The 24,934-nt window shown below is 40.0% G+C and overlaps 1 protein-coding gene across 18 annotated transcripts in view; it reads left to right on the forward strand.

Moving 5' to 3' along the window:
* EIF4G3 (eukaryotic translation initiation factor 4 gamma 3) overlaps positions 1 to 24,934 on the forward strand; it is a 311,606-nt gene that overhangs the window by 262,696 nt on the left and 23,976 nt on the right. For all 18 annotated transcript variants that reach the window (XM_059690920.1, XM_059690914.1, XM_059690919.1 and 15 more), the window contains 10 exons: positions 1,143 to 1,289; positions 1,942 to 2,178; positions 3,424 to 3,528; positions 5,244 to 5,376; positions 6,940 to 7,034; positions 9,063 to 9,156; positions 10,905 to 11,019; positions 14,424 to 14,644; positions 16,361 to 16,479; positions 20,558 to 20,730. In XM_059690920.1, coding sequence (XP_059546903.1) covers positions 1,143 to 1,289; positions 1,942 to 2,178; positions 3,424 to 3,528; positions 5,244 to 5,376; positions 6,940 to 7,034; positions 9,063 to 9,156; positions 10,905 to 11,019; positions 14,424 to 14,644; positions 16,361 to 16,479; positions 20,558 to 20,730 — 1,439 coding nt within the window. The remainder of the gene's footprint in view (positions 1 to 1,142; positions 1,290 to 1,941; positions 2,179 to 3,423; positions 3,529 to 5,243; positions 5,377 to 6,939; positions 7,035 to 9,062; positions 9,157 to 10,904; positions 11,020 to 14,423; positions 14,645 to 16,360; positions 16,480 to 20,557; positions 20,731 to 24,934) is intronic.

The raw sequence follows: 24,934 nt of genomic DNA on the forward strand, positions 1-24,934 counted from the left end.
TATAATGTTAGAAAATAGAGTCTTTTGGCTTTTGCTTTGGAAATTCTCTGTCTTCATGTAGTGGTCTTTCTTTTCTGGAAGGCTGATTAAATGCCTAACTTTTTGTGTGATCACAGAGTAGGCTTGACTATGTCACTTCCAGTTGTATGCCTGAGTTTGGAGATAAGGACATGTTAGAGTTTCTGTGGTTGTCTAACATGTAATGAAACACTTGGTCCATTGGTTGACTAGACTGGGCAGTTGTTAAATGGTCTCTCATATGTCATAGGGACTGTGTTAGAGAATGTACCATCAGTTCTAGCACAGATATACTATAGCATCATAGTCTCCATTCTCAATAAGTTTCTCTAGCCATTCAGCCTTCATCAGCAGCTGTTTAAGTCCACTCAGGTTAATAACATTAACTATTGTGAGTATAAATACAATGCATCCTGTTTTTCACTCGACCTAGGGCAAATACCATGCATTTCAGAACTTTGGGAGCCACTTTGTGATTCCAGAAAAAATCATTTTGCCATGTTATGCAATAGCTGTTTAAAACGGTGCTCGGGGGAATTTCATCTGTAAAATAGAATATTTTAGTCAGTTGAAATAATTAATAAACATCATGTATTGATGGTTAAAGTAAGTACTACCATTGCAGTATCTTGACATTCCCCTGAGGAAAAGATATCTCAAAAATGTGTTCCCCCTTCTGCTATTTCCTAGAATAAGGATCTCACCTACAACCTTTTTCCTTTGACCATGAAATTCATGCCATTTCTATTTGTTCCTTTAAACCAAATACCTACAATAATAGTAAGAAAAACAAAAGTAATAGCCCTACAGAGCTAAAAGCGTCTAGATAAGTACGGGGTCATATTTGTAATAATCTTAGATGGATTTCAAAGTCAGCTAAAGGCACAACCAGCCATAAAAGATAGAGTACATTTATATGAGAGGAATGTGCATCTTTTCTGCATAAAATTTAAGACATCTTACCATTGAAACATGAAATGCCTGACACTAAATTATATTTCTTGAATGCTTACCTGTGGTCCAGTCAGCATTATTTTGCAAATAAATAAAATTGATATTTTGGGAAAATCATTGAACATATTTAACTAATCTTGCTGCTTTTACATTTTCCCATCTGGATGCAGCTGAAAGTACCCATGGCAGACAAGCCTGGGAACACAGTGAATTTCCGGAAGCTGCTATTGAACCGTTGCCAGAAGGAGTTTGAAAAAGATAAAGCAGATGATGATGTCTTTGAGAAGAAGCAGAGAGAACTCGAGGCTGCCAGTGCTGTAAGTCTTTTCACAGAAAGAAAGTGCTTGTGCAGTTTGAGTGTTATCAAATAGAATTTTATGTCGCTTGCTACTACATCTCCCTACTGTAGGTGCCTGTGGCCTTTTTTCCATGTGCTAAACTATATTGATGTGTAGAAGAAAATGTTATTTCTTTTAATACTGCATGTTAAAGTTACTCAAACTTCTAAGTCAGAGATTCAGAACCATCTTAAGAAAGGTCGCTGAGTGCCAGAAATCTCCTGAAATGGATGTAAACTTTTTTTTTTATTTTATTGATTTTTTACAGAGAGGAAGGGAGAGAGATAGAGAGTTAGAAACATCGATGAGAGAGAAACATCGATCAGCTGCCTCCTGCACACCTCCCACTGGGGATATGCCCGCAACCAAGGTACATGCCCTTGACCGGAATCAAACCTGGGACCTTTCAGTCCGCAGGCCGACGCTCTATCCACTGAGCCAAACCGGTTTCGGCTGGATGTAAACTTTTTAAGTGTCGTTCATTTTTCTGAGGAGTAGGACTTTAGTTGCAGTCAGATTCTCAAAGGTTATCCTGATCCCAGAAAGGGTAAGGACCATGAATTTCAGTGTACTTTCTTAGCGTCGGTTATGCAGTACAGTTTTCATCATCATTCTGTTCCTTATACAACAGCCAGAGGAGAGGACAAGGCTTCATGATGAACTGGAAGAAGCTAAGGACAAAGCCCGGCGGAGATCCATTGGTAACATCAAGTTCATTGGGGAACTCTTTAAACTCAAGATGCTGACTGAAGCCATCATGCATGACTGTGTGGTGAAGCTGCTGAAGAACCATGATGAAGAATCCCTAGAGTGCCTGTGTCGCCTGCTCACCACCATTGGCAAAGATCTGGATTTTGAGAAAGCAAAGGTAAAAGTCCAAAATCAGAAACCTCCAGCAGGGAGTCTGTCTATTACAAAAGAACTAAGATAGTCAAAAGAAGGGGTCCATCGTGCCCCAGTTGTCGAGGCTGCTTATTTTTCTCTGTTGCCCTTCTCATTTTAGTGTTTGACCATCATGCCCTTACCTCATTTCCATTAACGTCAGAAGTGAGGAGCTCCCAAATTACATAAAAGTCAATTCATGAGTTGTTCAGATTATTTGTGCCTTGTCCTTTTTCTGCATTACCATTTCACAGGGTCACTTGTATACGCAAATTATGAGCAGAAATAAAGGGGAAAAAACTAATGGTCAGGATTGAGGGTGATACAGAAATGAAAACCCAGTAGCTTTCTTAAGTCCGTGATCTTCTTAATGATACAGCTATCTAACCACAATATAAGAAATAATTAAAAATACCATAATTCAGCCCTGACCGGTTTGGCTCAGTGGATAGAGCTTCGGCCTGCGGACTGAAGGGTCCCGGGTTCGATTCCGGCCAAGGGCATGTACCTTGGTTGCAGGCACATCCCCAATAGGAGGTGTGCAAGAGGCAGCTGATCGATGTTTCTCTCTCATCGATGTTTCTAACTCTCTATCCCTCTCCCTTCCTCTCTGTAAAAAAATAAATAAATACCATAATTCAAAACATACCATGCTCTACAAATAAGGGGTTGGCAAATTAGAAATGCTTCAAAGAAATGTCAGAAATATTTCATAGGTAGGATTATGTTTTGATGGGACAGAAAACCCCAAATATTAGTAGTTTATACAAGATTGAGGTTTATTTCTCATATGTGCAAGTAAAATTCAGAAGTGAAATCTGAGGGTGGTCTTAGATTTTTGGAGAACTCTTTTAACTCAAAATACTGATGATCAAAACACCAAGTTTCTCCAGTTTAATATTCTGTTTATTCCTAAGGTGTAGCCGTGGTCCTTATGTTCTCAGCAGAAACAGTGGGGGAAGGACAAAGGACATAGCCACCTCTCTCTTAAGGTTCCAGGCTGCAATATGACATTTCCATTTATGTTTGGTTAGCCTATAATTAGTCCTTTGACCACAGCCAGCTGCCTGAAATTTTAATCTTTTATTTTGGGTGTCATATGCTCAATTAAAAATTCTACCACATTACCTTTTGGCCCTACTTGTATTCCAAGGCCATTTAAAAATTCTACATGGTAAAAATTACATTTGAATTCCTCAGCCAAGAATACTAATGATTTTGTCTCTTGTAGCCACGTATGGACCAGTATTTTAATCAGATGGAGAAAATTGTGAAAGAAAGAAAAACCTCATCTAGGATTCGATTCATGCTTCAGGATGTGATAGACCTACGGCTGGTAAGTAGAAAACAATGAGCCTACCACTCCAGTCTCTTAAGGAGTTGGGTTGGAGAGTTCCTCCTCATATTTACACGTGTAAAAACTTAAATGCTTTTGCTCTTGGAGTCAGAAATTAAATTGGCAAAGTTTCATGGAGAGCTGTGTGAAAGGACTGAAGGCACATATATCTGCCTGTTACGTGGTTCTTCTCTTTACTCTGATTATCAAACCACATTGCAATTTTGAAATCTGCCATTCTGAATTCAAACTGCGGTCAATTAAATTTAGTCTCAGGATGCTAAATAATCAGGAAGCCTCATCTTCAAAATGAATACATTTAACTTCCCCGAGCCTTATATTTTAAGTCTCTAATATAGGTGTGTTGCCTACCTTGCAGATGTATCGTATAGATTCAGTGAGGTGTCTCACTCAGAAGAGATGTTGTTTTCTCCTCTGTTGTTTTTCCTATATAGCCTCCTGTTGTGCTGCTTTCATTTTCTTCATTTCTCATACCAGAAACAGTTTTTACCACTACCACTTCTTTTGTCTCTTCATATTTTAACTCCTGCAAGGAATATACTGCAGCTGATCATAAAGTACAGAAAATGAATATAGGTCCTACTCCTGCCCTGCTCTGCCACCAAATCAGATAGCATTGGTTATGGTTCTTTATCTTGTTAAGCCCAGATGTGATCTCAGAATCCTTATTACCAAAACCTCTGCCAGTTTATCAGAATTTCAATGCTGATTTAAACCATCCTTTCCTCTAGCTAGTATAAAAATGTAAATATGAAAAACGTCTCTACTCAATACTTCAACCATTGTACTTACATTAAACTAGAAGGTCTGGTGCACAAAATTCATGCATAGGTGCAGTCCCTAGGCGTGGCTGGCGATCAAAGCACGAGTGTCTGGCATGGAAGGGTGGGTCCCAGCTGACCTCTGGGCCCTGGGCAGCACCTGCACCCCTGCTCACACCCTCCTTGGTCTGGCACTGCCCACTCGCCCGCTCCATTATCCCGCTGTGGTCCCACTCTTGTTGGGGTCCATTGGGGCCGGCAGCACCTCCACTGTTGCCCGCTGCCAGCACTGTGTCACTGACACAGCACTGTGCCACCCCCTAGTGGTCAGCACACATCATAGCAAGCAGTCGACAACCTCCCAAGGGGACAATTTACATATTAGGCTTTTATTATATAGGATGTTGGGATTGCAACTGGGAAAGAGAAAAGTATAATTATAAGGAGACAGCTTGTTTTGTCCTTCACAGGATAACCAAAAGGACAGAGTGGTGTGGCACTTTGTGTAGGTTACCAGACCATGATATGAAAGAAAAATGCTAGTCATCCTCGATTTAGAACCCCCATGGAGTGTGATATGAACTGGGTCGCAGTATCCCAGATTAAGGCAAGGCGAAAGAATCCTGACCTTTCTTGATTCATCTTCTCTCTCCTCTTTGCAAATATACAAAGTAATAAAAAAATACATTTGGGCTAGTCTTTCACTGTCTTTTTATCCATTGACTATTGGAAGGCTCAGTATACAGTAGTTCAGGGTTGATTGAGAAGAATTTAATTCTTTAGATCTAATCCCCAAATTGCACACAGTGCTATCTGTAATTCAGATGAAAAAGTGAAGTAACAGATTTTTATAAGTATAAAATAGAATTTCAAAAATTTTTAAATTTTCTTTTTAGTTAATCTGGCTGATAACCGTATTTTCTCCTTTTATAGTGTAATTGGGTATCTCGAAGAGCAGACCAAGGGCCTAAAACTATTGAGCAGATTCACAAAGAGGCTAAAATAGAAGAACAAGAAGAGCAGAGGAAGGTCCAACAGCTCATGACCAAAGAGAAGAGAAGACCAGGTGAGGGGTGGAGTTCACTGGGCATTAGAGGACTTAGGAGTTACGATAGATTAATCCTCCAGGGAAGAAATAGTACTTTTAAATTTCATGGGACACCACACTTACCTTCCTACCCTAGTACCTAACATAATGCCTTTTAGGTAATGACTTTTATTTATTATCAAAATAGATTGAGAGGGAAAAGATGAGAGCAATAGATTGGTGGTCTTTCATTCATTTATTTTATTTAACAAATATTTATTGAGTGCCTTTCACTTAACAGGAGAAAGTCACTTCCCTCATGCAGTTTACATCTTACTGGGGGCAGGGGGGAGACAATAAACAAATACTTAAGCATAAATATTTGTCAGATAAATTTGTTCTATAGAAAAAATTAAGCTGAGAGAGGGAGTGGGGAGTACACGGCTTTGTGGGTAGAGGTTGCAATTTTCAATAGGGAAGTTGGGAAACCTATTAAAGTTGGTATTTTTTGAGCAAGTTAGGAAGCTAAGTCATGTATATATAGGTTGTCCCAAAAAAATGTATACACACACTTTGAATAATTATAAAGGCAGTGTCTATTAAAATACATTTTATTTTCAGAATTGAGGTATTGGCTGTTAAAGAATGTATACATTTTTTGGGACATCGTGTATATGGGGAAAGAGAGTCTTAGGCAAAGGGGACTAGCGTAAGCACAAAGGCCCTGAAACACCATTTTTAAGGAACAGCAAGGTGGCCATTGGGGCTGGATCAAATGGCATAGGGGATAGAGTGGCAGAAGATGGGTCTGAGAGTCAGAGGGTCGGATATTTAGAGTTTATAGGCCATTTATAAGAAATCTTCTTTCTCTGAGTGAAATAGATAACAAGTGTTTCGAGCAGAGAAGTGCCACAGGACCTGGTTTGTCCTTTATAGGGGTCACGCTGACTGCCAGGATGAAACAGATACGGAAGCAGGGGAGCCATTGAAGAGACTTTTGTACTAATTGAGGAAATATTTGTGGCTTAAACCAAATTGGTAGTATTGGTCGTAGTTAGAAGGGGCTAGATGCTGAATATATTGTAACGGTTAAACTGACAAGAATTGCAAACAAATGGATGCAAAGTGTGAGAAAGAGGTGTCAAGGTTTTCTGCTGAGAAGCTGAAAGGTTGAAGAAGCAGGTTTTGAGGGATGATTGAAGCATTCTGTCATTTGACACCTTAAAATGAAATAAACTTTGGAATAAATAATTTCCATCTGATTTCTCCCAAAGTGTTCTAATCATAAACTCTATCAACACAATCATTAACTCTGTAAAAGCTAGCTTTGTCCCTCCCTTGGCTAGCTTGGCACTTAATCTCTACTCATTTGTATCACTTGATTTCACGGTCATTAATGTTTCATCAGAGATCCAATATAAGCAGAGTGCTTCTGCTTGATATTTTCATATTGTGGCAGTTATAGAGACTGTCAGCAGTGCTTTAACCAGTTTTTTTGCTTGATTTTGATTGGAGCTGCTGAGTTGACACTATTGCTCACTCTTTCACTGTCAAACCTACTTAAGACAGATGAGAGATTGGCTCACTCTATTCTCCCGACAGGTGTCCAGAGAGTGGATGAAGGTGGGTGGAACACTGTACAAGGGGCCAAGAATAGTCGGGTACTGGACCCCTCAAAATTCCTGAAAATCACTAAGGTGAGTGTTACATTTAAAACACAACAACAGCAGCCTGGCCGATGTGGCTCAGTGGTTGAGCATTGACCCATGAACCAAGAGGTCCCAGGTTTGATTCCTGGTCAGGGCATACGCCTGGTTGTGGGCTTGATACCCCGTGGGGGGCGTGCAGGAGGCAACTGGTCAACTATTCTCTCTCATTGATGTCTCCATCTCTGTATCCTTCTCCCTTCCTCTCTAAAAAGTCAATAAAAACATATTTTTAAAAATAATAATAATAAAACACACAACAGCTTCAAAATATTATTGAGAGGCAAAAGGTAGATTCCTTCTTGCTCATATAAAATAGCCATAATGCAGATTTTATGAGATTTTTTTTCTGCAAGTCAGTATTGCTCATTGTATTCTTACATACTTTTCCTAACATTAGTCCTTTTTATTTCTATGAGGGTTTACTACAGTGTATCCTTAGCTCTGGGGAAGAAATAGCTAGCTGCTTAAGTCTAACCATGAAAGGACTTAATAGTTTGCTATATCCAAGGCCTAAAAGAAATAACAGAGGACCTACTAGAAATCATTCTTTGATAAATGTTTAATATACTCAATTTAACTTTCTCTCTCTTGAGACTCCATGGGCAGTGAGAGGAAATTTTCTCCTAGCAGATGTTTTCAGCAGAAGTTGATCACTGTAAGTAGGGTGAAGAACATAGAGAAAGCAGAATTAAATTTTGTAAAAGTGGAAACTTCTATAGCTCAATGGGTTTGGCGAATTATTTGCAAGTCTAGTTTGATCCTTAGTTATAATATACTCCTTGTTCTGAAAATTGGCAGCCTGCCAATAGGATGCTAAAGACAATCTAAAGTTAATGTGAAAACATCAAATGAAAGAAGATGACAAAAAGAAAACAGACTTTGATAAAGTTGGAAGAAGATGGAATATGTCTTTGCATCTTTATGGTTTTGTCAAAGCATTGCTTCGGGATAAAACATTACCTCTCTGGATCTCTTTTGATGTTAATTAGCTAGGATCCTATTCTCACAGATTCTGGTACCTTCTTTTGGTTGTTTATGTCTTAGATCAGGAATTCCATTGCTGAATACAACTTGATTCCCATCCACTTCCATTTCCAGCAAGAGAGGGTATTAACCAAGATTTTATGTTTAAAGAACTCCCCCAACATCAGCCTCCAGTATTTTTGTAAATGTTATCAGTATTTGTCTGTGTTTTAACTGTTGTTTCTGTGAATGAACACTCTAAAAAAGAATAGCACTGGTATTAAACCTACAACATTCCTTCATATTTTGAAAAATATATCAATTGTTTTTTAACCAATTTTGGAAAAAATTCAAAACCATTAAACAAATTCATTGTTAACTACAAGGAATTTATGTGAAAGCATGTCATATAGCAAGACAGTACTGTCAGAATATAGTAATACCTTTATTACAAAGAGCTGCATTACAGCCTTTGTGTTACATTGTAGTTCTATTCACTTGCACTAAAAATGTGCATGGAGGGTTAAACCTGAAAGATAAGAGACCTTAACTCCCTATCTAACATTCTATTCTTGTTTTTCTAGTCCCCTTTATGAATACTCCCATTCCACCTTCCATCCTTAGCCCCAGGCTATATTAGGCTGTGTTAAAATGTGAAATTGTTTTGTCAACAATCATATGAGGAGATTAATGAGTTCATTTAGTGGTATTTGTGTATTCCTTTTTTATTTTTTAAATCAATGGGTGTTGTTATACAAGAGGAACCATTAGAAACTGCTTACATTTAACAAACTGGCACACCATTTTAGAGGACTTGAAATACTTTCTCTAGACTGACCAGTGGTTTCAAATTGTGTTTTCTGGAAGCTGGATTCCAAGGAAGTGCTTCAGGCACCATAGGAATCCCACTTTAATGTGAACAGCTCCAATTTATGTTTCTTAAATCAGCATTCCAAGCAAAATTTTGTTGCTAAAATTGGTTTTACTGAGCTGAAAATTAAAAGTATTCTTCTAGAATATTGCCTAGAATTGATCTTGTCACTTATGTTACAGCCCACAATTGATGAGAAAATTCAGCTGGTACCTAAAGCACAGTTGGGCAGTTGGGGAAAAGGCAGCAGCGGTGGAGCAAAGGCAAGCGAGACTGGTAAGCACAGAGAGCCCCTCCCTTCTCAGGAACCTGTGGTCCTTTAGCATTCACCTTACAGCACATTCCCACATCATTTAATGATGACTTTAGGAAAGGAGCTATAAACAAATCCTGCGCAAACTTACTGGTGACCCTGACTAACATGACTTCCTCTTCAAAAGTGTTCCTTAGGTGTGTGTGTTTTTTGTTTTTTTTTAAAATAGGCTATTTTAAGACTTTCATCTCTTAGGTTCCTTGGTTTTTGTACACAAGTCTATGTATATAAAAGCCTAAGCGACTGAACGACCCATCAACCGGTCACTATGACATGCACTGACCACCAGGGGGCAGCTCCTGCATTGAGTGCCTGCCCTCTGGTGGTCAGTGTGCTCCTGTGGCCCCTCCCCCTGGCCAATCTCCCACAGCCCTGATCACTGGCCATGCCAAGGGACCCCCCTTCCTCCAGTGCATGAATTCATGCACCAGGCCCCTAGTTCAATATAATTACAGAAATTACTGGGACTCCAGTAATTTAAAAGACAAATTCATTTTTGTTGAGAAAAAGAATGTTAATAGCCAGAGCATTTAATTTTAGCTTGTTGTAAAAATAATTAGATTGAAATCGTTTTTAAAATCTTTTACCAAAAGTCATATTTTGAAAAATTTGACCTTCGGATGTGACCTTGACAAACACATCTTAAAAGCTGAAGAAGCCTTATGGAAAGAAAAAAACTTCATTGTTAACCTTCTTTCTGTATTTCCCTTTTACTAAGTAATTTTGACCTTTTTTTCTTTAAATAAAAATATTATTATTCATTTAAACCTACATACATAATTTTACATAAATGAGATCATAACATTTCTATTACCTTTTTTAAGTGAAATATAGTTGATCCTTCAACAATTTGGGGTTAAGGATATCTCTTATGTTATAGCCCACAACTTATGAGAAAATTCAGCTGATCTAACCATGAAAGGAATTTGTCACACTTCTACCTCTTCTCTCCCTTTTAATTAATTTTCTGCTTCTGATTTGCCATGGGTGAGAAACTGCTTGTCCTGCTGGTTAAAATTGTCTAAAAGAAGACTAAATAGGGAAATAGGAAGATTCTCTCTTAAAATGAATAAAGTGTGTGATATTGGCTGTTTAAAAATTACTTCTACATTTTTTTGCTTGCCTCCACCCATGCAGTCAAAAATCCATGTATAATTTTGACTCCCCAAAACACAAGTTGTGCCTTGATATCCATGGAGGATTGGCTTCAGGGCCCCCCTGCAGATACCACACTCCTGGATGCTCAAGTTCCTTGTATAGAATGGTGCAGGTCAGTGCATACAGTTAGCCTCAGCATCTGCAGACTCCCAACTGTGGGTCCAAGGCAGTACAGGTATTTATTTTAAATCCATATTTAAGTGTACCTACACAGTTCACATCTGTGTTGTTCAAGGATCAACTATATTTTGTTTTGTTTTTGCTTGCCTCCATCCTTTCTGTTTATCACTCCCATCCCCAAAGGATAATTTAATTATGTTTTTAAAGAAGCAAGAACCAGTTGTTGTAATGAGCAAAGATTTTTAACTTTTTTTATACAAATTCTAACAGTGTGCTTCTCAGAATATGGTCTGTGGACCAGGAGATTGGCATCACCTTGTTAGACTTGTTAGAAGTGTCTAATCTCAAGCTCCACCCCAGGGAGGCAGATGAATTAGAAGCTGCATTTTAGTCATGGGATTTGTATTTTTCTCTCAATCCTCAACACTTATAGATCCCTTACGGTCAAGTGCTTCCAGCTTAAACAGATTCTCTGCTTTACAACCTCCAGCACCCTCAGGGTCTACATCCACACCTTTAGAGTTTGATTCCCGGCGGACCTTAACCAGGTAAGGAGAAGAAGTCTGCTATACATATTAGCTCAAGACTCACCTGCTTCTGTCTCTCTCTCTCTCTCTCTCTCTCTCTCTCTCTCTCTCTCTCTCTCACACACACACACACACACACACACACACACACACATGCACACACACACAGGTGCCCACACAAATTATTATGATAATCCTTATGGATGGATTTCTATCATTCCTAAGATTGATTTCCTTTTTCTTTTCCTCCTTTAATCTTCACATTCTGTAATTTCCAAATAAGAACAAAATTGGGTGGTAGATTTAGGATGGGATGGAAAGAAAGGGTACGTTAATCTGGCAAATACCTAATGACTTGCTCCTTAAGAAAGCCAGGCTGATTCAAAAGGTCCTGGAGGCTGTGTAGGGCTCTCCAAGCTAATGCCACAGGGTACTCTAGGGCAGCAGTTCTCAACCTGTGGGTCGCGACCCCTTTGGCGGCCGAACGACCCTTTCACAGGGGTCGCCTAAGACCATCCTGCATATCAGAGATTTACATTATGATTCATAACAGTAGCAACATTACAGTTATGAAGTAGCAATGAAAATAATTTTATAGTTGGGTCACAACATGAGGAACTAACTGTATTTAAAGGGCCAGAAAGTTGAGAACCACTGCTCTAGGGCCATGGTTGGCAAACCGCGGCTTGCGAGCCGCATGCAGCTCTTTGGTCCCTTCAGTGTGGCTCTTCCACAAAATACCACGTGCGGTGCGCACGTACAGTACGATTGAAACTTCGTGGCCCATGCGCAGAAGTCAGTATTTTGTGGAAGAGCTGTTATTTTGTGGAAGAGCCACATTGAAGGGGCCAAAGAGCCACATGTGGCTCGCGAGCCACGGTTTGCCGAGCCGCAGTTTGCCGACCACTGCTCTAGGGTAATTTAGCAATCTCAAGCATGGAGATGAAAAGGAGGCCTGACAGCCCCCACACACACCTCACTGTCACACTATTCTTCTAGTTATATTTGAGGTTGTCTTTTTTTTTCACTACTATGTATTCTATCCTCTGACTTGTTTTTATAGGATTCATACAGTCAAGAGTTCTTTTGGCTAGTCTCCTGAGAATTGATGAGGAACTGTAGTATAGTGACAGAGAACAAAAAAAAATTTTTTAAGCCTCGGGGATATGTTTTTATTCGTTTTTAGAGAGAGAAGAAGGGAGAGATAATTGACATGAGAGAGAAATATCCATCAGTTGCCTCCGGTACTTGCCCTAAGCAGATCAAACCCACAACCTAGGCATGTGCCCTGATGGGTAATCAAACCCACCAACTTTTGGTGTATGAGACGATGCTCTTACCAACTGAGCCACCTGACCAGGGTGAAAACAAAATTTTTGGTATAAGTAGAGCTGAAGTTTCTTTATGCTCTCAAACTTTAATTTTTTACTAATGTAATGCTTGGCTAGGTAGACTTTCTAAGCTGTGTTACTATTCCCTTGAAACCTGAGACAAAATATGCTTAGCACAAGTCAACTTTATTTTTTAAATAATGTTTTTATTGATTTTCGAAAGAGGAAGGCAGGTAGAAATGTCCTTGAGACAGAGAAACATCGATCGGCTGCCTCTTGCACACCCTCTGCTGGTGATTGAGCCCACAACCAGGGCATGTGCTCTGACCTGGAATTGAACCTGCGACCTCTCAGTGCATGGGACATCGCTCAGCCAACAGAGCAACAGCAGCTAGGACACAGTCAATTTTCTAATGATAACGGATTGGTATTGAGCACCAGTTGTGCTATTGAAGTCTTTGTGGCTCTTAGCTCTGCTGTAAATTTCCCCTGATGGCTGTGCTTTTTGAGTGTGTATAGCTTTTTTTACAGTGCTTAGACTGTTGTCACACTTCTACCTCTTCTCCCCCTTTTAATTAACTTTCTGCTTCTGATTTTCCATGGGTGAGAAACTGCTTGTCCTGCTGGTTAGAATTATCTAAAAGAAGACTATACAGGGAAACAGGAAAATCCTCTCTTAAAATTAAAGTGTGTGACATTGGCTATTCAAAAATTACTTCTACTACTTGGTTCTCAGATATTTTTCATATAGTTGAAGTTTCTAAATAAATAACATATTGTATAATTTCTAAGATAGTGATACCATGTTCTTTCAGTATTCTGTTTTTCTTTCACTCATTTGGTCCATATATTCACCACTGTCTGCTGGGGTCCAACCCCAGCAGGTCCAGGGGTCCCCAAAGGTGTGGATGGAGTCGGTGAAGAAGGAAGGACACGGAGACAGTGTTCAGTTGATCAGCAGCCTAGCCAGGATCTTTAGCCAAGTTCTGGTCAGGATCTCCAGAGAAGTTCTGGTTAGGATCTCCAGCCAGGTTCTGTGTCCATGTTCTCCTGCTAGGTTCTCCAGGTTCTCCAGCGAAGTTCTGCCAGTTTCTGTACAGGATCTTTTGCCATGTTCTCTCCAGCGAAGTTCTTCTGTGTCTAGGTTCTGTGTAGGTTCTGTGCCAAGGTTCTGTGTTCTAAGTTCTGTGCCTCGCTGTCTTGTTACATCTGTATTTATACCAGTTGATTCAATCCTATCAATCTCTATTACAAAGGTTAGGGCGTTTCTTATCTCCATTCCAGGGAGTAAAGATTATGTAGCTTAAGCATGATTGTTCGTAGTTAAAGTGATTAATTACCCGCCTGGCACTTAGTTGAGGGGTTTTATTCCCTCCCTAACTTCAGGGGAAAATCCCTACCTGGAGAAGCAACCTTTCTCAGAGAGGAGACCTTGGTTAAAACACATAGTGCCAAGAAGGTGAGCAAACATATTAAGAACAGTATGCCATATATGCCAGGTCCCTTGAAACAGCAAGGATGGACCGGCTCCCAGCAACTGTCTTCATCATTCTTAAATGATTTTTTTAAAGTAAAACAAGGAATTTCTATTGTCATTTAAATTTTTTAAGTTAGTATCCCTTTAACATATTTAAGAGAAAAATTAAGCTATCTTTTTTAAAATTTATCTTTATTGTTGAAAGTATACTGATGTCCACTTTTTTTCCCCATTGACCCCCTCCACTCTGCATCTGCCCCTCCCCCATTCCTTCATCACACAGTTGTCTATGTCCATGGGTTATGCATAGATGCATATATGTTCTTTGGTTAATCTCTTCCCAAGCTATCTTAATACTCTCTTTTTTAAATTAAATTTATTAAGGTGACGTTGGTCAACATGAACTTATAGGTTTCAGTTATGAATATTCTCTTTAAAGCACTGATTTACATGTTTTTATAAATAATTACACTTTAAAATATAATTGATACCTTACATATCTAAGGTTTTCTCAAAAATGATTCTGCATGCTTTAGAAAAACAAATTAAGTTGCTTTATAATTTAAATATATAAGGAGATGGGGGTCTTTCTTTTGACAAGTGTTTTGTCTTTTAAGTCGTGGAAGCACAGGCAGGGAGAAGAATGACAAACCCCTTCCACCTGCAACAGCTCGTCCGAACACTTTCATAAGGGGCAGCAGCAGTAAAGACCTGTTAGACAATCAGTCTCAAGAAGAGCAACGAAGAGAGATGCTAGAGACTGTGAAACAGCTTACAGGAGGCATGGATGTGGAAAGGAACATCGCTGAGGCTGACCGGAGCAAAGCCAGGGAGTCAGGTGAGAGACTATATAAACACATAGGATGAAGGATTGGGCCTTCAATTTGGAAGGAAAAATATAAAGGAGACTTTGTGCCTAGTAAATTTCATGGTAACAACACACACACTGGCACCTTAAAAGTTAAAGGCATCATCCTCAGAGTTTTGTAACCTAGTTCTCATTCCTCAGGTATCCTTTTGTTCAGTAGTTTGTAAATTTTCTTCTTTCTCTATTAAATGTGATGACGATGAAGTAAGCAATCTGAAATTCTTACATGTTCTCGACATAACATCCCACTGTGCATAGAGTGCTTATGCTCTGTAGAGCCCCTCAAATGTATGGAATTCTGACACTGAGATACTGCAAGGCAAACCAAAGAGAGAGTATCAGATTGTCTTTTGTTACTTTCATGTTCCTTGGTAATCTCTGTGGGTTTTGTACATTTAGCATGTATATGCTTAGAGGAAGACTCAGATAATGCTCTAGAAATTGCCACATGAGTTTAACCTATCTGTGTTTCAGTTTCCTCATTTGCTACCTGGGGATAACAAGTGTAGGGTTATTATAAAGATTAAATGAGAAGTCAATACATGTAACTACTGAGAACATTACCTGATAAATACAAAGTTTTCAAAAGGTACTAGAGGTCTGGTGATGATTATGATAATGATAGTGATGAAAAATAGTTTAAAGATAATTTTTAGCATCTTTTAACTCTTCACCCTGAAGTAATACTGGTTGTTTATGACGTTTTTATAACTTTAAAATTTGTTTTACTCTTTAAATTGTGTCTCCTAACTGTAATCTTTAAATGGATTTCAAAAGCAAGTTGAAATGTCTTCCCCCAACTGGTAGAGACTCCAGATCCTTCATCTTTAAGGACATGTAGCTTTCTCATCTGTGTTAAGTATTTTGGGAACATAATAAAATAGGGCATGGAAATACCATGTAGTGAATAATGTAGCACAGCTGCCTTTTGGATGTTTACTGTCTTGATCATTTGTCCATTTACCGTGTGCACACTGAGCAACTAGTGACTTCTGGGCACTCATTCCCTGCTCTCAGCCTTCAGTCTCTGGGTCAGGAAGACCTTTATCAAACAGTTTCACAAAATAATCCCTATCAGTACAAACTAAGAAAAATGCTGTGAAGGAAAGGAACATAGTTCTAAGGGCGTATTTAACAAAGGGACTGCCTAGAATGGACAGAGGGATGTCAGGAAAAGCTTCCCTAAGGATGGAAGGACCAATAGGCCTTAAAACAGGTTTGTAGGGAGGGGTAGGTATGGAGCAGAGCAAGAGCATTCCAGACAGGGAGTACCATGAGCAGAGTGGTATGAGGCAGAGCCATGTCATGTTCAAGCACTTGCCAAAGGCCAGTGTAGGTGTAACTCTGTTACAATTATACAAGCCTCAGGTGCGCTCTTCATCTTAGAAGCAATGGAGAGGAATCAAAATACTGAAAGGAACAAAAAAGCTTTAATTATAAACGTTTATCATATCCTTTATCCTTTTAATTGTTGTGATCATAAAGTTACTTACTGTATATCTATTCTAAAATAGATGTTTCTGTATTCTGCTTTTAGGTATCTTGCTTTGTCAAATTTGTACCTATTTTTAATACCTTTACTGAAAAAAGTGATATAACAACATGTAAACGTTATCAACTATGATATCATCATTTTAATGATACTTTTTGTCATTTTCACTTTCTTACTTTTTTACACCTAACTAGTAGTGAAACCAGAAATTCCAACAACATCAGCCCCTGACAAGCCCTCATTGTCAGAAGAGGAAATGGAGAGGAAGTCCAAATCTGTCATTGATGAATTTCTACACATTAATGATTTTAAGGTAAATGAGATATTTTTCAAGAAAGCAACAACAGAGAAAGCCCTATGACAGACATAGTAACTTGGTTCTGTTTAGTTGTCATTGTGAACTAACAAGGCTTAGAATGTGTGATCCAAGTCCTACACAGCTCAGTTTGCACAACCTTCATACATTTCTGCCTAGTCCTCTCTTTTAAATTATGTAGTTGACAAGATCAAGTGGCAGGGAAAGAGAATGGGTACCAATCCATCCCCCACTATGGGGTAACCAAATTGGCTTTGATATTAATGATCAAAACCAAGACATTATTATTATGAGGCATTTCTGGCTCCCTGTCTATTACCTCTCATGATCTTTATGGTCAGTTTATCATCATTCTTCTATTAACTTTATAGTATGGCTGATACTACTTCGTTTTTATTTCATAAGTAGAAAACAGGCACAGAGGAGTAAACAGTGGGCCAGGGTCAGACAGCCTAAATCAGACATTTCAAGACATAGCTTTGCATTTGCCCTTCATTAGCCCTGAGTGTCTCTTTGATCTTCACTTTAAGGTGGTAGTGAATAAGAGAGATATACTGCCTGGCTTCATGTGCCCTAATTTCTAGTTGCAGAGACAGACCCTAAACAGGTAACTGCACATTTAGATATTTAAATTGAAGTTATAATAAATGCTGTAGATCTATTTTGGAGAGATCATATAATGAGACTTAATTTAGGGATCTGGAGTAAACAAAGGCTTGTTAAAAATATTTGTCAGATATATTAAATCCTTTGCTTTGGCATATATAATAAAAAATCCTTTCAAGTTTCTCTTGACAACCTAGTTATTATCTGCTTTCCATACAAAAAATTCAGCTTGGTGTTACCTATAGCCCAACCTTCTAAAAACTTCAAGCCATGAAATTGTCCAAAATTTAGAAGAAATAGGAAGTTTTCATGACAAGCAATTTCGAGAGGAGGACTTCATAGAAACCCTTGAAAACCAGCAAAAATAAATAAACATTAACAGAAAAGAGCCAAAGCATATACTTCATATACTGTGATTTGTTAGTTAGATTCTTAGAAAGGAGAATATTTTTGTAAAATGGTAGCACAGTTTTTTTTCCTGTGTGGTAGTAGAGAAATATGAGACTCACAAGAAAGAGGAAAGGCTAAGAAAGATAAAAAGATGAAAAGCAGAGACAGTAAGGAAGAAAGCAGTGGAATTTGGCTTTAGAAATAATTTGAGGAATATGAAAAGTCAGTGAACAGCCAAAATTTTGAAAGAGGAAAAAATATGACCCTGTGATGAGCTGAAGATATAGGGAGAAAGGACCTTAGTAACACTTATGTACAACAAGAGGACTCTTGGATTCATCATTAGCCCTACGTCCAGCCTGCAGTGTTAAAGGGACAATCAGGTATGACTCATAATGAGGTCTTACTATGGATTCTGTGCTATTTTACAAATATTATATGTATAAACCTTTCTGGTAGTAATATTATAATAGCCATTTTTAAAGATAAGGAAACTGAGATGCAAAGAGGTAAAGTAGCATGCTTTAAGTTATGTTGCTGATAAGTGGCAGACTCAGTATTCAAAGCCAGGCTGCTAGCTTTAGAGCATAAACTATACTTTATCTTATTATCTCTAGGATATTAATGTGTCATACTAAAGGCTTAGAGAGCTCATCCTAAGGAAGAGTTTTTCCCTAACATCTTAATAGATGCTATTATTATCCTATATAATAAAAGGCTAATATGCTAAGTGTCCAGTCGTCTGGTCATCGTTCAACCAATCAAAGCGTAATATGCTAATAATATGCTAAGGCCGCTCAACCACTCACTATGATGTGCACTGACCACCGGGGGAAGACAGTTGACCGGTCGACCAGTCGCTATGATTTGCACTGACCACCAGGGGGCAGACGCTCCAACCCATGGGTTAGCTTGCTGCTAGGGTCCAGCCAATTGGGACTGAGCAAGACAGGCCGGACATGCCCTGGAGCCCTCTCGGGGTCCCTCCCCGCCTGGCCAACCTCCTGCATCCCTTCCCGGCCCTGATCCTTCACCAGTGGGGTCCCTCAGCCTGGCCTGCGCCCTCTCACAATCCGGGACCCCTTGGGGATGTCGGAGAGGCGGTTTTGGCCCAATACCGCAGGCCAGGCCGAGGGACCCCACTAGTTAATAATAAAAATATTTATTGAGCTTTTGTTTGGAAGTTAAGGCTGAGAGATTAAAGTACACTCCTCGACTCACACAGTAGTGACCGAGCCAGGATTCAAACCTATATTTGTCTGACTCTAAAGCCTGTTTTTAGCTTCTGTGACATATCTTGATTGAGTACCTAAAATGTGCCAGTCACATTTTAGGAAATACTGCCTGGATATACTGTAGTCTATGTAATGAGTAGCCCTGGTCTGTTTTTATGGGTCTTTTAGTGGGAAATGAAGACAAAGCTGCTCTAAATATAGGTAATAAATAAACAAACAGCTACCAAATAAAGTGTTTCAGTGCGGAGAAGTAAAATTGGGTGATTTTAAGAGCCCATGGTTGGGAAGTCACAGAGACCATATCATTTCAGCTGAGAGCTCAACAAGAAAAATCAAACCATGAGAAAATTAGGGAGAAGGGCAGAATTATGAACTGCTGGACATTGGAGGTATCGTGATGTAGTTAGTTGGTCCTATATGCAGATTCAGTGAATTCCCATTGAAAGGCACTTACTTAATCACTTCAGGTTAAAGTGAAGATTGAATTGAATACTTGCATTCCTTTCCACTCTCTCCTTAAAAGGCATTATAATGATGATGATGCTCTTAATATGAGGCAAAAACCCACAAGCATAAGAGGCATAGGGAATAGATAGCAGCAACATTCTGGAAGTTGGAAATTAGAAGGATGATGGCAATTTATTTAGCAGACTATGAATGTGCATGAAGTACAGATGGAGCTGGAAATGACAACTAGCCTGAATGTTTCAAAAATGCCAATGTCATAAAAAGGTAAAAAAGAGAGAGAGGACTGACTAGATTAAAGCAGTCTAAAGAGACATCATGACATGTGATGCCAGGTTTTTAATCAGATCCTAAAACAACAACAAGCTATATTGGACATTTGGGAACAATTATGGGAATTCAAGTATGTACTGTATATGTCGGATAATGTTTGTATTGACTGTTGTACGCATGTTAAATTGCTTAGATGTAGAGAAAAAACTAACAGTGGATGAATCTCAATTGAAGTGAAGCTATCTAGGTGTACATTGTACTATTTAATTTGTCTGTAGTTGAAAATTTTCCTAGATAGAAAGTTGGCATGGGGAGGTATTAAAATAAAGTAGCAGAGGGGCAATAAAGCATCAGTGAGACACCTACATGGCCTTACCCCTCCTTCAGTCGGGAGGCTGCTCTTCTCACATGCATCTTCCCCCTCAGAAGAGCTGCTCTCTTTAGAGGTGAAACCAAAGGATTTTGTACTCAAAGTTGAGAGGTGAGGGCAGGTTGGCACACTGCTATATTGGTGATTCAGCAACCTTGGCTGCCAGGCTTTTACCCTCCACACCAAATACATCACCTAGCCAGGTCACCCCAGGGAAAGAACCCCAAGAACTTCATAAGGGGTTTTAGTACTTAAGCTAAGCATATATACTTTACTGTCAAAGAAGACCTTTTCATTGAAGATTTTGCAAGTATTAACATATCCAAACAGAATTACCTCAGTTGCCATTTTAAGGAAGGCCTTTGAATCATGACATTGAATTTCTATTTCATAATACACCATTTTTAGTTTTTAAAATGATCATAAAATAAGCAAACATTGTGTAGAAAAATAGGTTTTTGTCTCTGGTCCTTTGAGTGATCTTGAATAAAGTTGTTAACCTAAACACATTTGCTTATAAAGATACACTTCTTTTATTTTGAAAATATGATTAATATTGTCTATATCAGCCTGCATTTTACTGAGTTGTATTAATGTTTTAAAAACTCTATGTGAAAATGTCTTGTTTGTTGAGCTTTCTGCTGAGTTTGTCATAAGTAAAAGATTTTAAGCTTATTTTAACCATCTGGTAATTCTGTCTAGATTTGGGATAAGCTTTTATTTGCTATTTGAACAGGAAGCCATGCAGTGTGTGGAGGAGCTGAATGCCCAGGGCCCGCTACACGTGTTTGTGAGAGTGGGGGTTGAGTCCACCCTGGAAAGGAGCCAAATCACCAGGGATCACATGGGCCAGTTACTGTATCAACTGGTACAGTCGGAGAAGCTCAGCAAGCAGGACTTTTTCAAAGGGTCAGTATTCTCCTCAAGAATGGTGGTATTCCTTTACTAGACTCTTGAGTAGTTCGTTTTAATAGCATATATCTACCGTAAGTTTTTAGCTTTTTTCATAGATTAAATTGTGCCCTCTCTAAAATGTTGATGTGTAATATTGATAATATGTTAGTTGGTATGATGGCATTTGTAGACTGTACTAAATCATAAAAGTTATCTTCTCCTTTTTTATACTAATTGTTAGAGCTATATTATGACATAAGTAAGGTAGCAGAGATCCCTTAACCGTGGGGAACCTGAGGCTTCACCAGCTAAGTAAACCCTTGGCTATTCTTTGAGGAAAAAACTTTTCTTTGTGAAAACTTTTTGAAAATTTGACTTAACCCAGAAAGCCTTAAACCTTTCAATAGACCATATTTGTTTTTACTCGTAAATGCTTGTCTGTTCATGTTAGCACGGTAGAAGGGTATGTAACTCCAAGTTGTTAATGAGTTAGTCTATTCCAGGTTGGGTTCATTATGACTCCTGCTGATGGTTAGTTTGATGAAGTCTGGCTGTCACTGGTGTTGATCCTCATTTGATCAGATTCTGATTTCTTTGTGCTACACCATCATCACAAGTGGATGGATCAGATCTTTGTGGTACAGCCATAGAATCATACCCAGGCTTAGGTTCTAAAAGTAGTGTTTAAGAGGAAGATTGCATATGTTAAAAAAATTTAGTTTTAGGAGCCATGTTGTACAATATAAACTTACAATCACAGCCATCTCTGATATATGCTCACTCTCTAAGGGAACAGGAACTAAGACTTCCTGGGGCTGGACACCAGATCCACATCTCCCAGCTCATACTCACTTGGGATAGCTCATGAAGCAGAATGGCAGTAAGAATTCTGCATTATTCAAGTTATTTTTCTCCTTGTAAATCTTTTTTGCCAAGCTCATGTACTTTTTGTTGTTGTTAATCTTCACCAGAGGGTATCTTTTCTATTGATTTTTAGAGAGTGGAAGGTAGGGAAGGAGAAACATCGATGTGAGAGTGGCACATCAATTGGTCACCCCCCCCGCATGTGCCCCAACCGGGGCTAGAGATCGAACCTTCAACCCAGGGACATACCCTTGACTGAGAATCAAACCTGAGATCCTTCGGTCAACAGGCCGACACTCTAACCACTTAGCAACACCAGCCAGGGCTCTGGTTGTATTCTTGTGCATTAAATGCACTTGTGATGAAATGCTACTGTGTGTCTTTCAGCTATGGTCAACCTCTTAGAATAGTGTAATCATTAAATGCCAAGATTGAATGTACTTAGAAAAATTACTCATTTGATTTTGTGAGGAAAGGTAGCATTGTCCTCAAGGTTCTGGAAAATGTATACTTGCCCCTAGGATCATTAAAAAGTTGTCTTTCAGCCTGGTCAGTGTGGCTCAGTGGATTGAGCGTCATCCCATGCACCAAGAGGTCATGGATTCAATTCCCAGTCAGGGCACATGCCTGGGTTTCAATTCAATCCCTAGTAGAGGGTATACAGATAACCAATCAATGTTTCTATCTCTCTCAACCTCTCCCTCTCTCTAAAAAATCAATAGAAACATTTTTTTCAAGTTGTCTTTCAGCAGTAAGTTAAATTTCTCTGAATTCAGTGCCTGACTAGATTAAGGCTATCTGGCCCAGTTAATTTAATAAGAAACTTTGGCAAAAATTGCTGTGGTTGTTGGCATTTAAGGCCAGGATGGTTTCCAATTTTAAAAGAGAAATATGTTGTTCGCTCTAGTAACCAACCAGTATAAATAGTAAAAGCAATGAGAGGTGTACACACCCGCACAAACAAATTGAGGTCTGCCCCTAGCCAACTTGAAAGTATAATTTCAACCCCCTAGAACTACATTTGCAATAACTATTATCCTATCTAATAAAAGAGAAAAATGGTAATTGGCGTATGACGATACCCTTTTCATTGGCTAATCAGGGCTATATGCAAATTAACTGCCAACTATGATTGGCAGTTAACTGCCAACTATGATTGGCAGTTAACTGCCAACTGTGATTGGCAGTTAACTGCCAACTAAGATTGGCAGTTAACTGCCAACAAGATGTCGGTTAATTTGCATATGTAGGCACAATGCAGGGAGGCAAAAGGGAAAGCAGGAAGAAGCCCCCTGCCACTGACAGTGATCGGAAACCCAGGGGGGAGATAAGAGCTGGGGGGCAGGGCAAAGGCGGCCAGGGCCGCCTTTGCCCTGCCCCCCAGCCATGATCAGAGAATCAGGCGCCTTTTCCGCCCTGGCCAGTGATAGCAGGAAGTAGGGGTGGAGCCAGCGATGGGACCTGGGCACGGTCGAAGCTGGCAGTCCTGGGAGCTAGGGGTCCCTTGCCTGGGTCTAAAGCAGAGCCCACGATCGCGGGGCCACTGCAGCTGCGGGTCCCCGCTGCCCGGGCCGGATGCCTAGGCCAGAGGTGTTAGGCCTGGGCAGGGGCGGAGCCTGCAACCGCGGGGAGCTGGAGGTCCCCTGCCCAGGCCTGACACCTCTGCCGGAGGCCTCAGGCCTGGTCAAGGGGCCAATCCGGTGATTGGTGATCGGAGGGTGATGAGGGTCAACTCCTCTGGCCGAGGCATCAGGCCTGGGTGGGGGGCGGAGCCGGGGATTGGGGGGATATGATGGTCCCCTTGCCCAGGCCTGAAGCCTGGGTCAGAGGCGTCAGGCTTGGGCGGGGGGTGGAGCAAGCGATCAGAGGGAGATGGGGGTCCCCTGCCCAGGCATGATTCCTGGGCCAGAGGCCTCAGGCCTGGGCGGGGGCCAGAGCCAGTGATCAGGGGGAGACGGGGGTCCCCTGTCCAAGCCTGGCACCTCTGGCGGAGGCGTCAGGCCTGGGCAAGGGGCCGATCAGGTGATTGGAGGGTGATGGGGGTCTATGCCTCTGGCGGAGGCGTCAGGCCTGGGCAAGGGGCCGATCAGGCGATGGGAGGGTGATGGGGGTCAACGCCTGAGGGCTCCCAGTATGTGAGAGGGGGCAGGCTGGGCTGAGGGACACTCCCCCACACACACACACCCAGTGCACGAATTTCGTGCACCGGGCCCCTAGTATTATTTTATAAAAAACTTAGTTTTTACCCAGATATTGTGCTATAGTCACCAGAAAATTTGGGAAATGCTTGATTATATTTACTGTTTCATGTCTCTCTTCAAACTATACTCAGAAATTGATTCATATCTGGAAAGACCCCAAGAAGTGTAGACTGGCTTCATCAGTTTTACTTGAATTTGTAAGGTGCCAGCTTGCTTTCTAGGCTGTCTCAGACATTTGCATTTCCCTTTGTTGGTTCCTTGAGGAAAAAGTGTCCTCCAATCATGGTATCCACACTTTCACTGGCACTGTAGCTGCTGCTGACGGTACTACCACAACCATTTATTTAGACTGAAAATGAGATTAACACTTCTGTGTCTCAGTAACTACTTCATCTTTTTCTATTTTTACTTCCTTCTGCAGCTAGAGATAATGCAGTGGCTCCAGGCTAGCTTTTAATATTAAATTAGACCTAACCAGGCCATCCTTAGATCAGAACCCCTACAAAGACCCCTATTTCTCCCTAAATGAAGAGACCTGGCAATTTTTCCTAAGATGGAAACAAATCGATAGTTTCAAGTCATTATCCACAAAGAGGCTTCTTGCAAATAGATCAGAGTTTCCCAGTTACTTCTAAAGTCCAAGTTATAAATAGTCCATACTGTCCTGAGAGGCCAGTTCATTGGAGCCATGAAAATGCCCTAAGTCTTATGTCTCTTTAGTCCCGACATCCAAATATTTTTGTTTTTATACAGCATTGTGGGGGAGCACCTAAGGTTAGCTTTCTTGTCTGCTGCTACTGCTTAGATGCCAACTTTTGAGTGGTCATTGAAGCTATTTCTGTCTAGTTTCCCAAGTGAGCCATCTCTCCTGCAGTTCCTTTTAAGGCATGCAATGCTACTAAATATTAAGTTAGATTAGACAGAAGTTTCAAATAGGCTCTTTGTGTCAGGTTGTTTATAAATAAAGCTTAGATCCTTTGGAATTTTCCTTACAAGGTGCTACATCAACTCTGAACATAACAGTTGCCATATATCAAACATCTCCACAAAGGCAACATCAGCCATTCTCTTAGAATATTCAGGCATTGAATCTAAATGCTTTATGATGTAAAGTAGGTGCGTAGGTGCAGTTCAAGCACTGTTTTATATCATGG

Source organism: Myotis daubentonii, chromosome 3 (genome assembly GCF_963259705.1).
Source record: "Myotis daubentonii chromosome 3, mMyoDau2.1, whole genome shotgun sequence".
Classification (NCBI taxonomy): Eukaryota; Metazoa; Chordata; class Mammalia; order Chiroptera; family Vespertilionidae; genus Myotis; species Myotis daubentonii.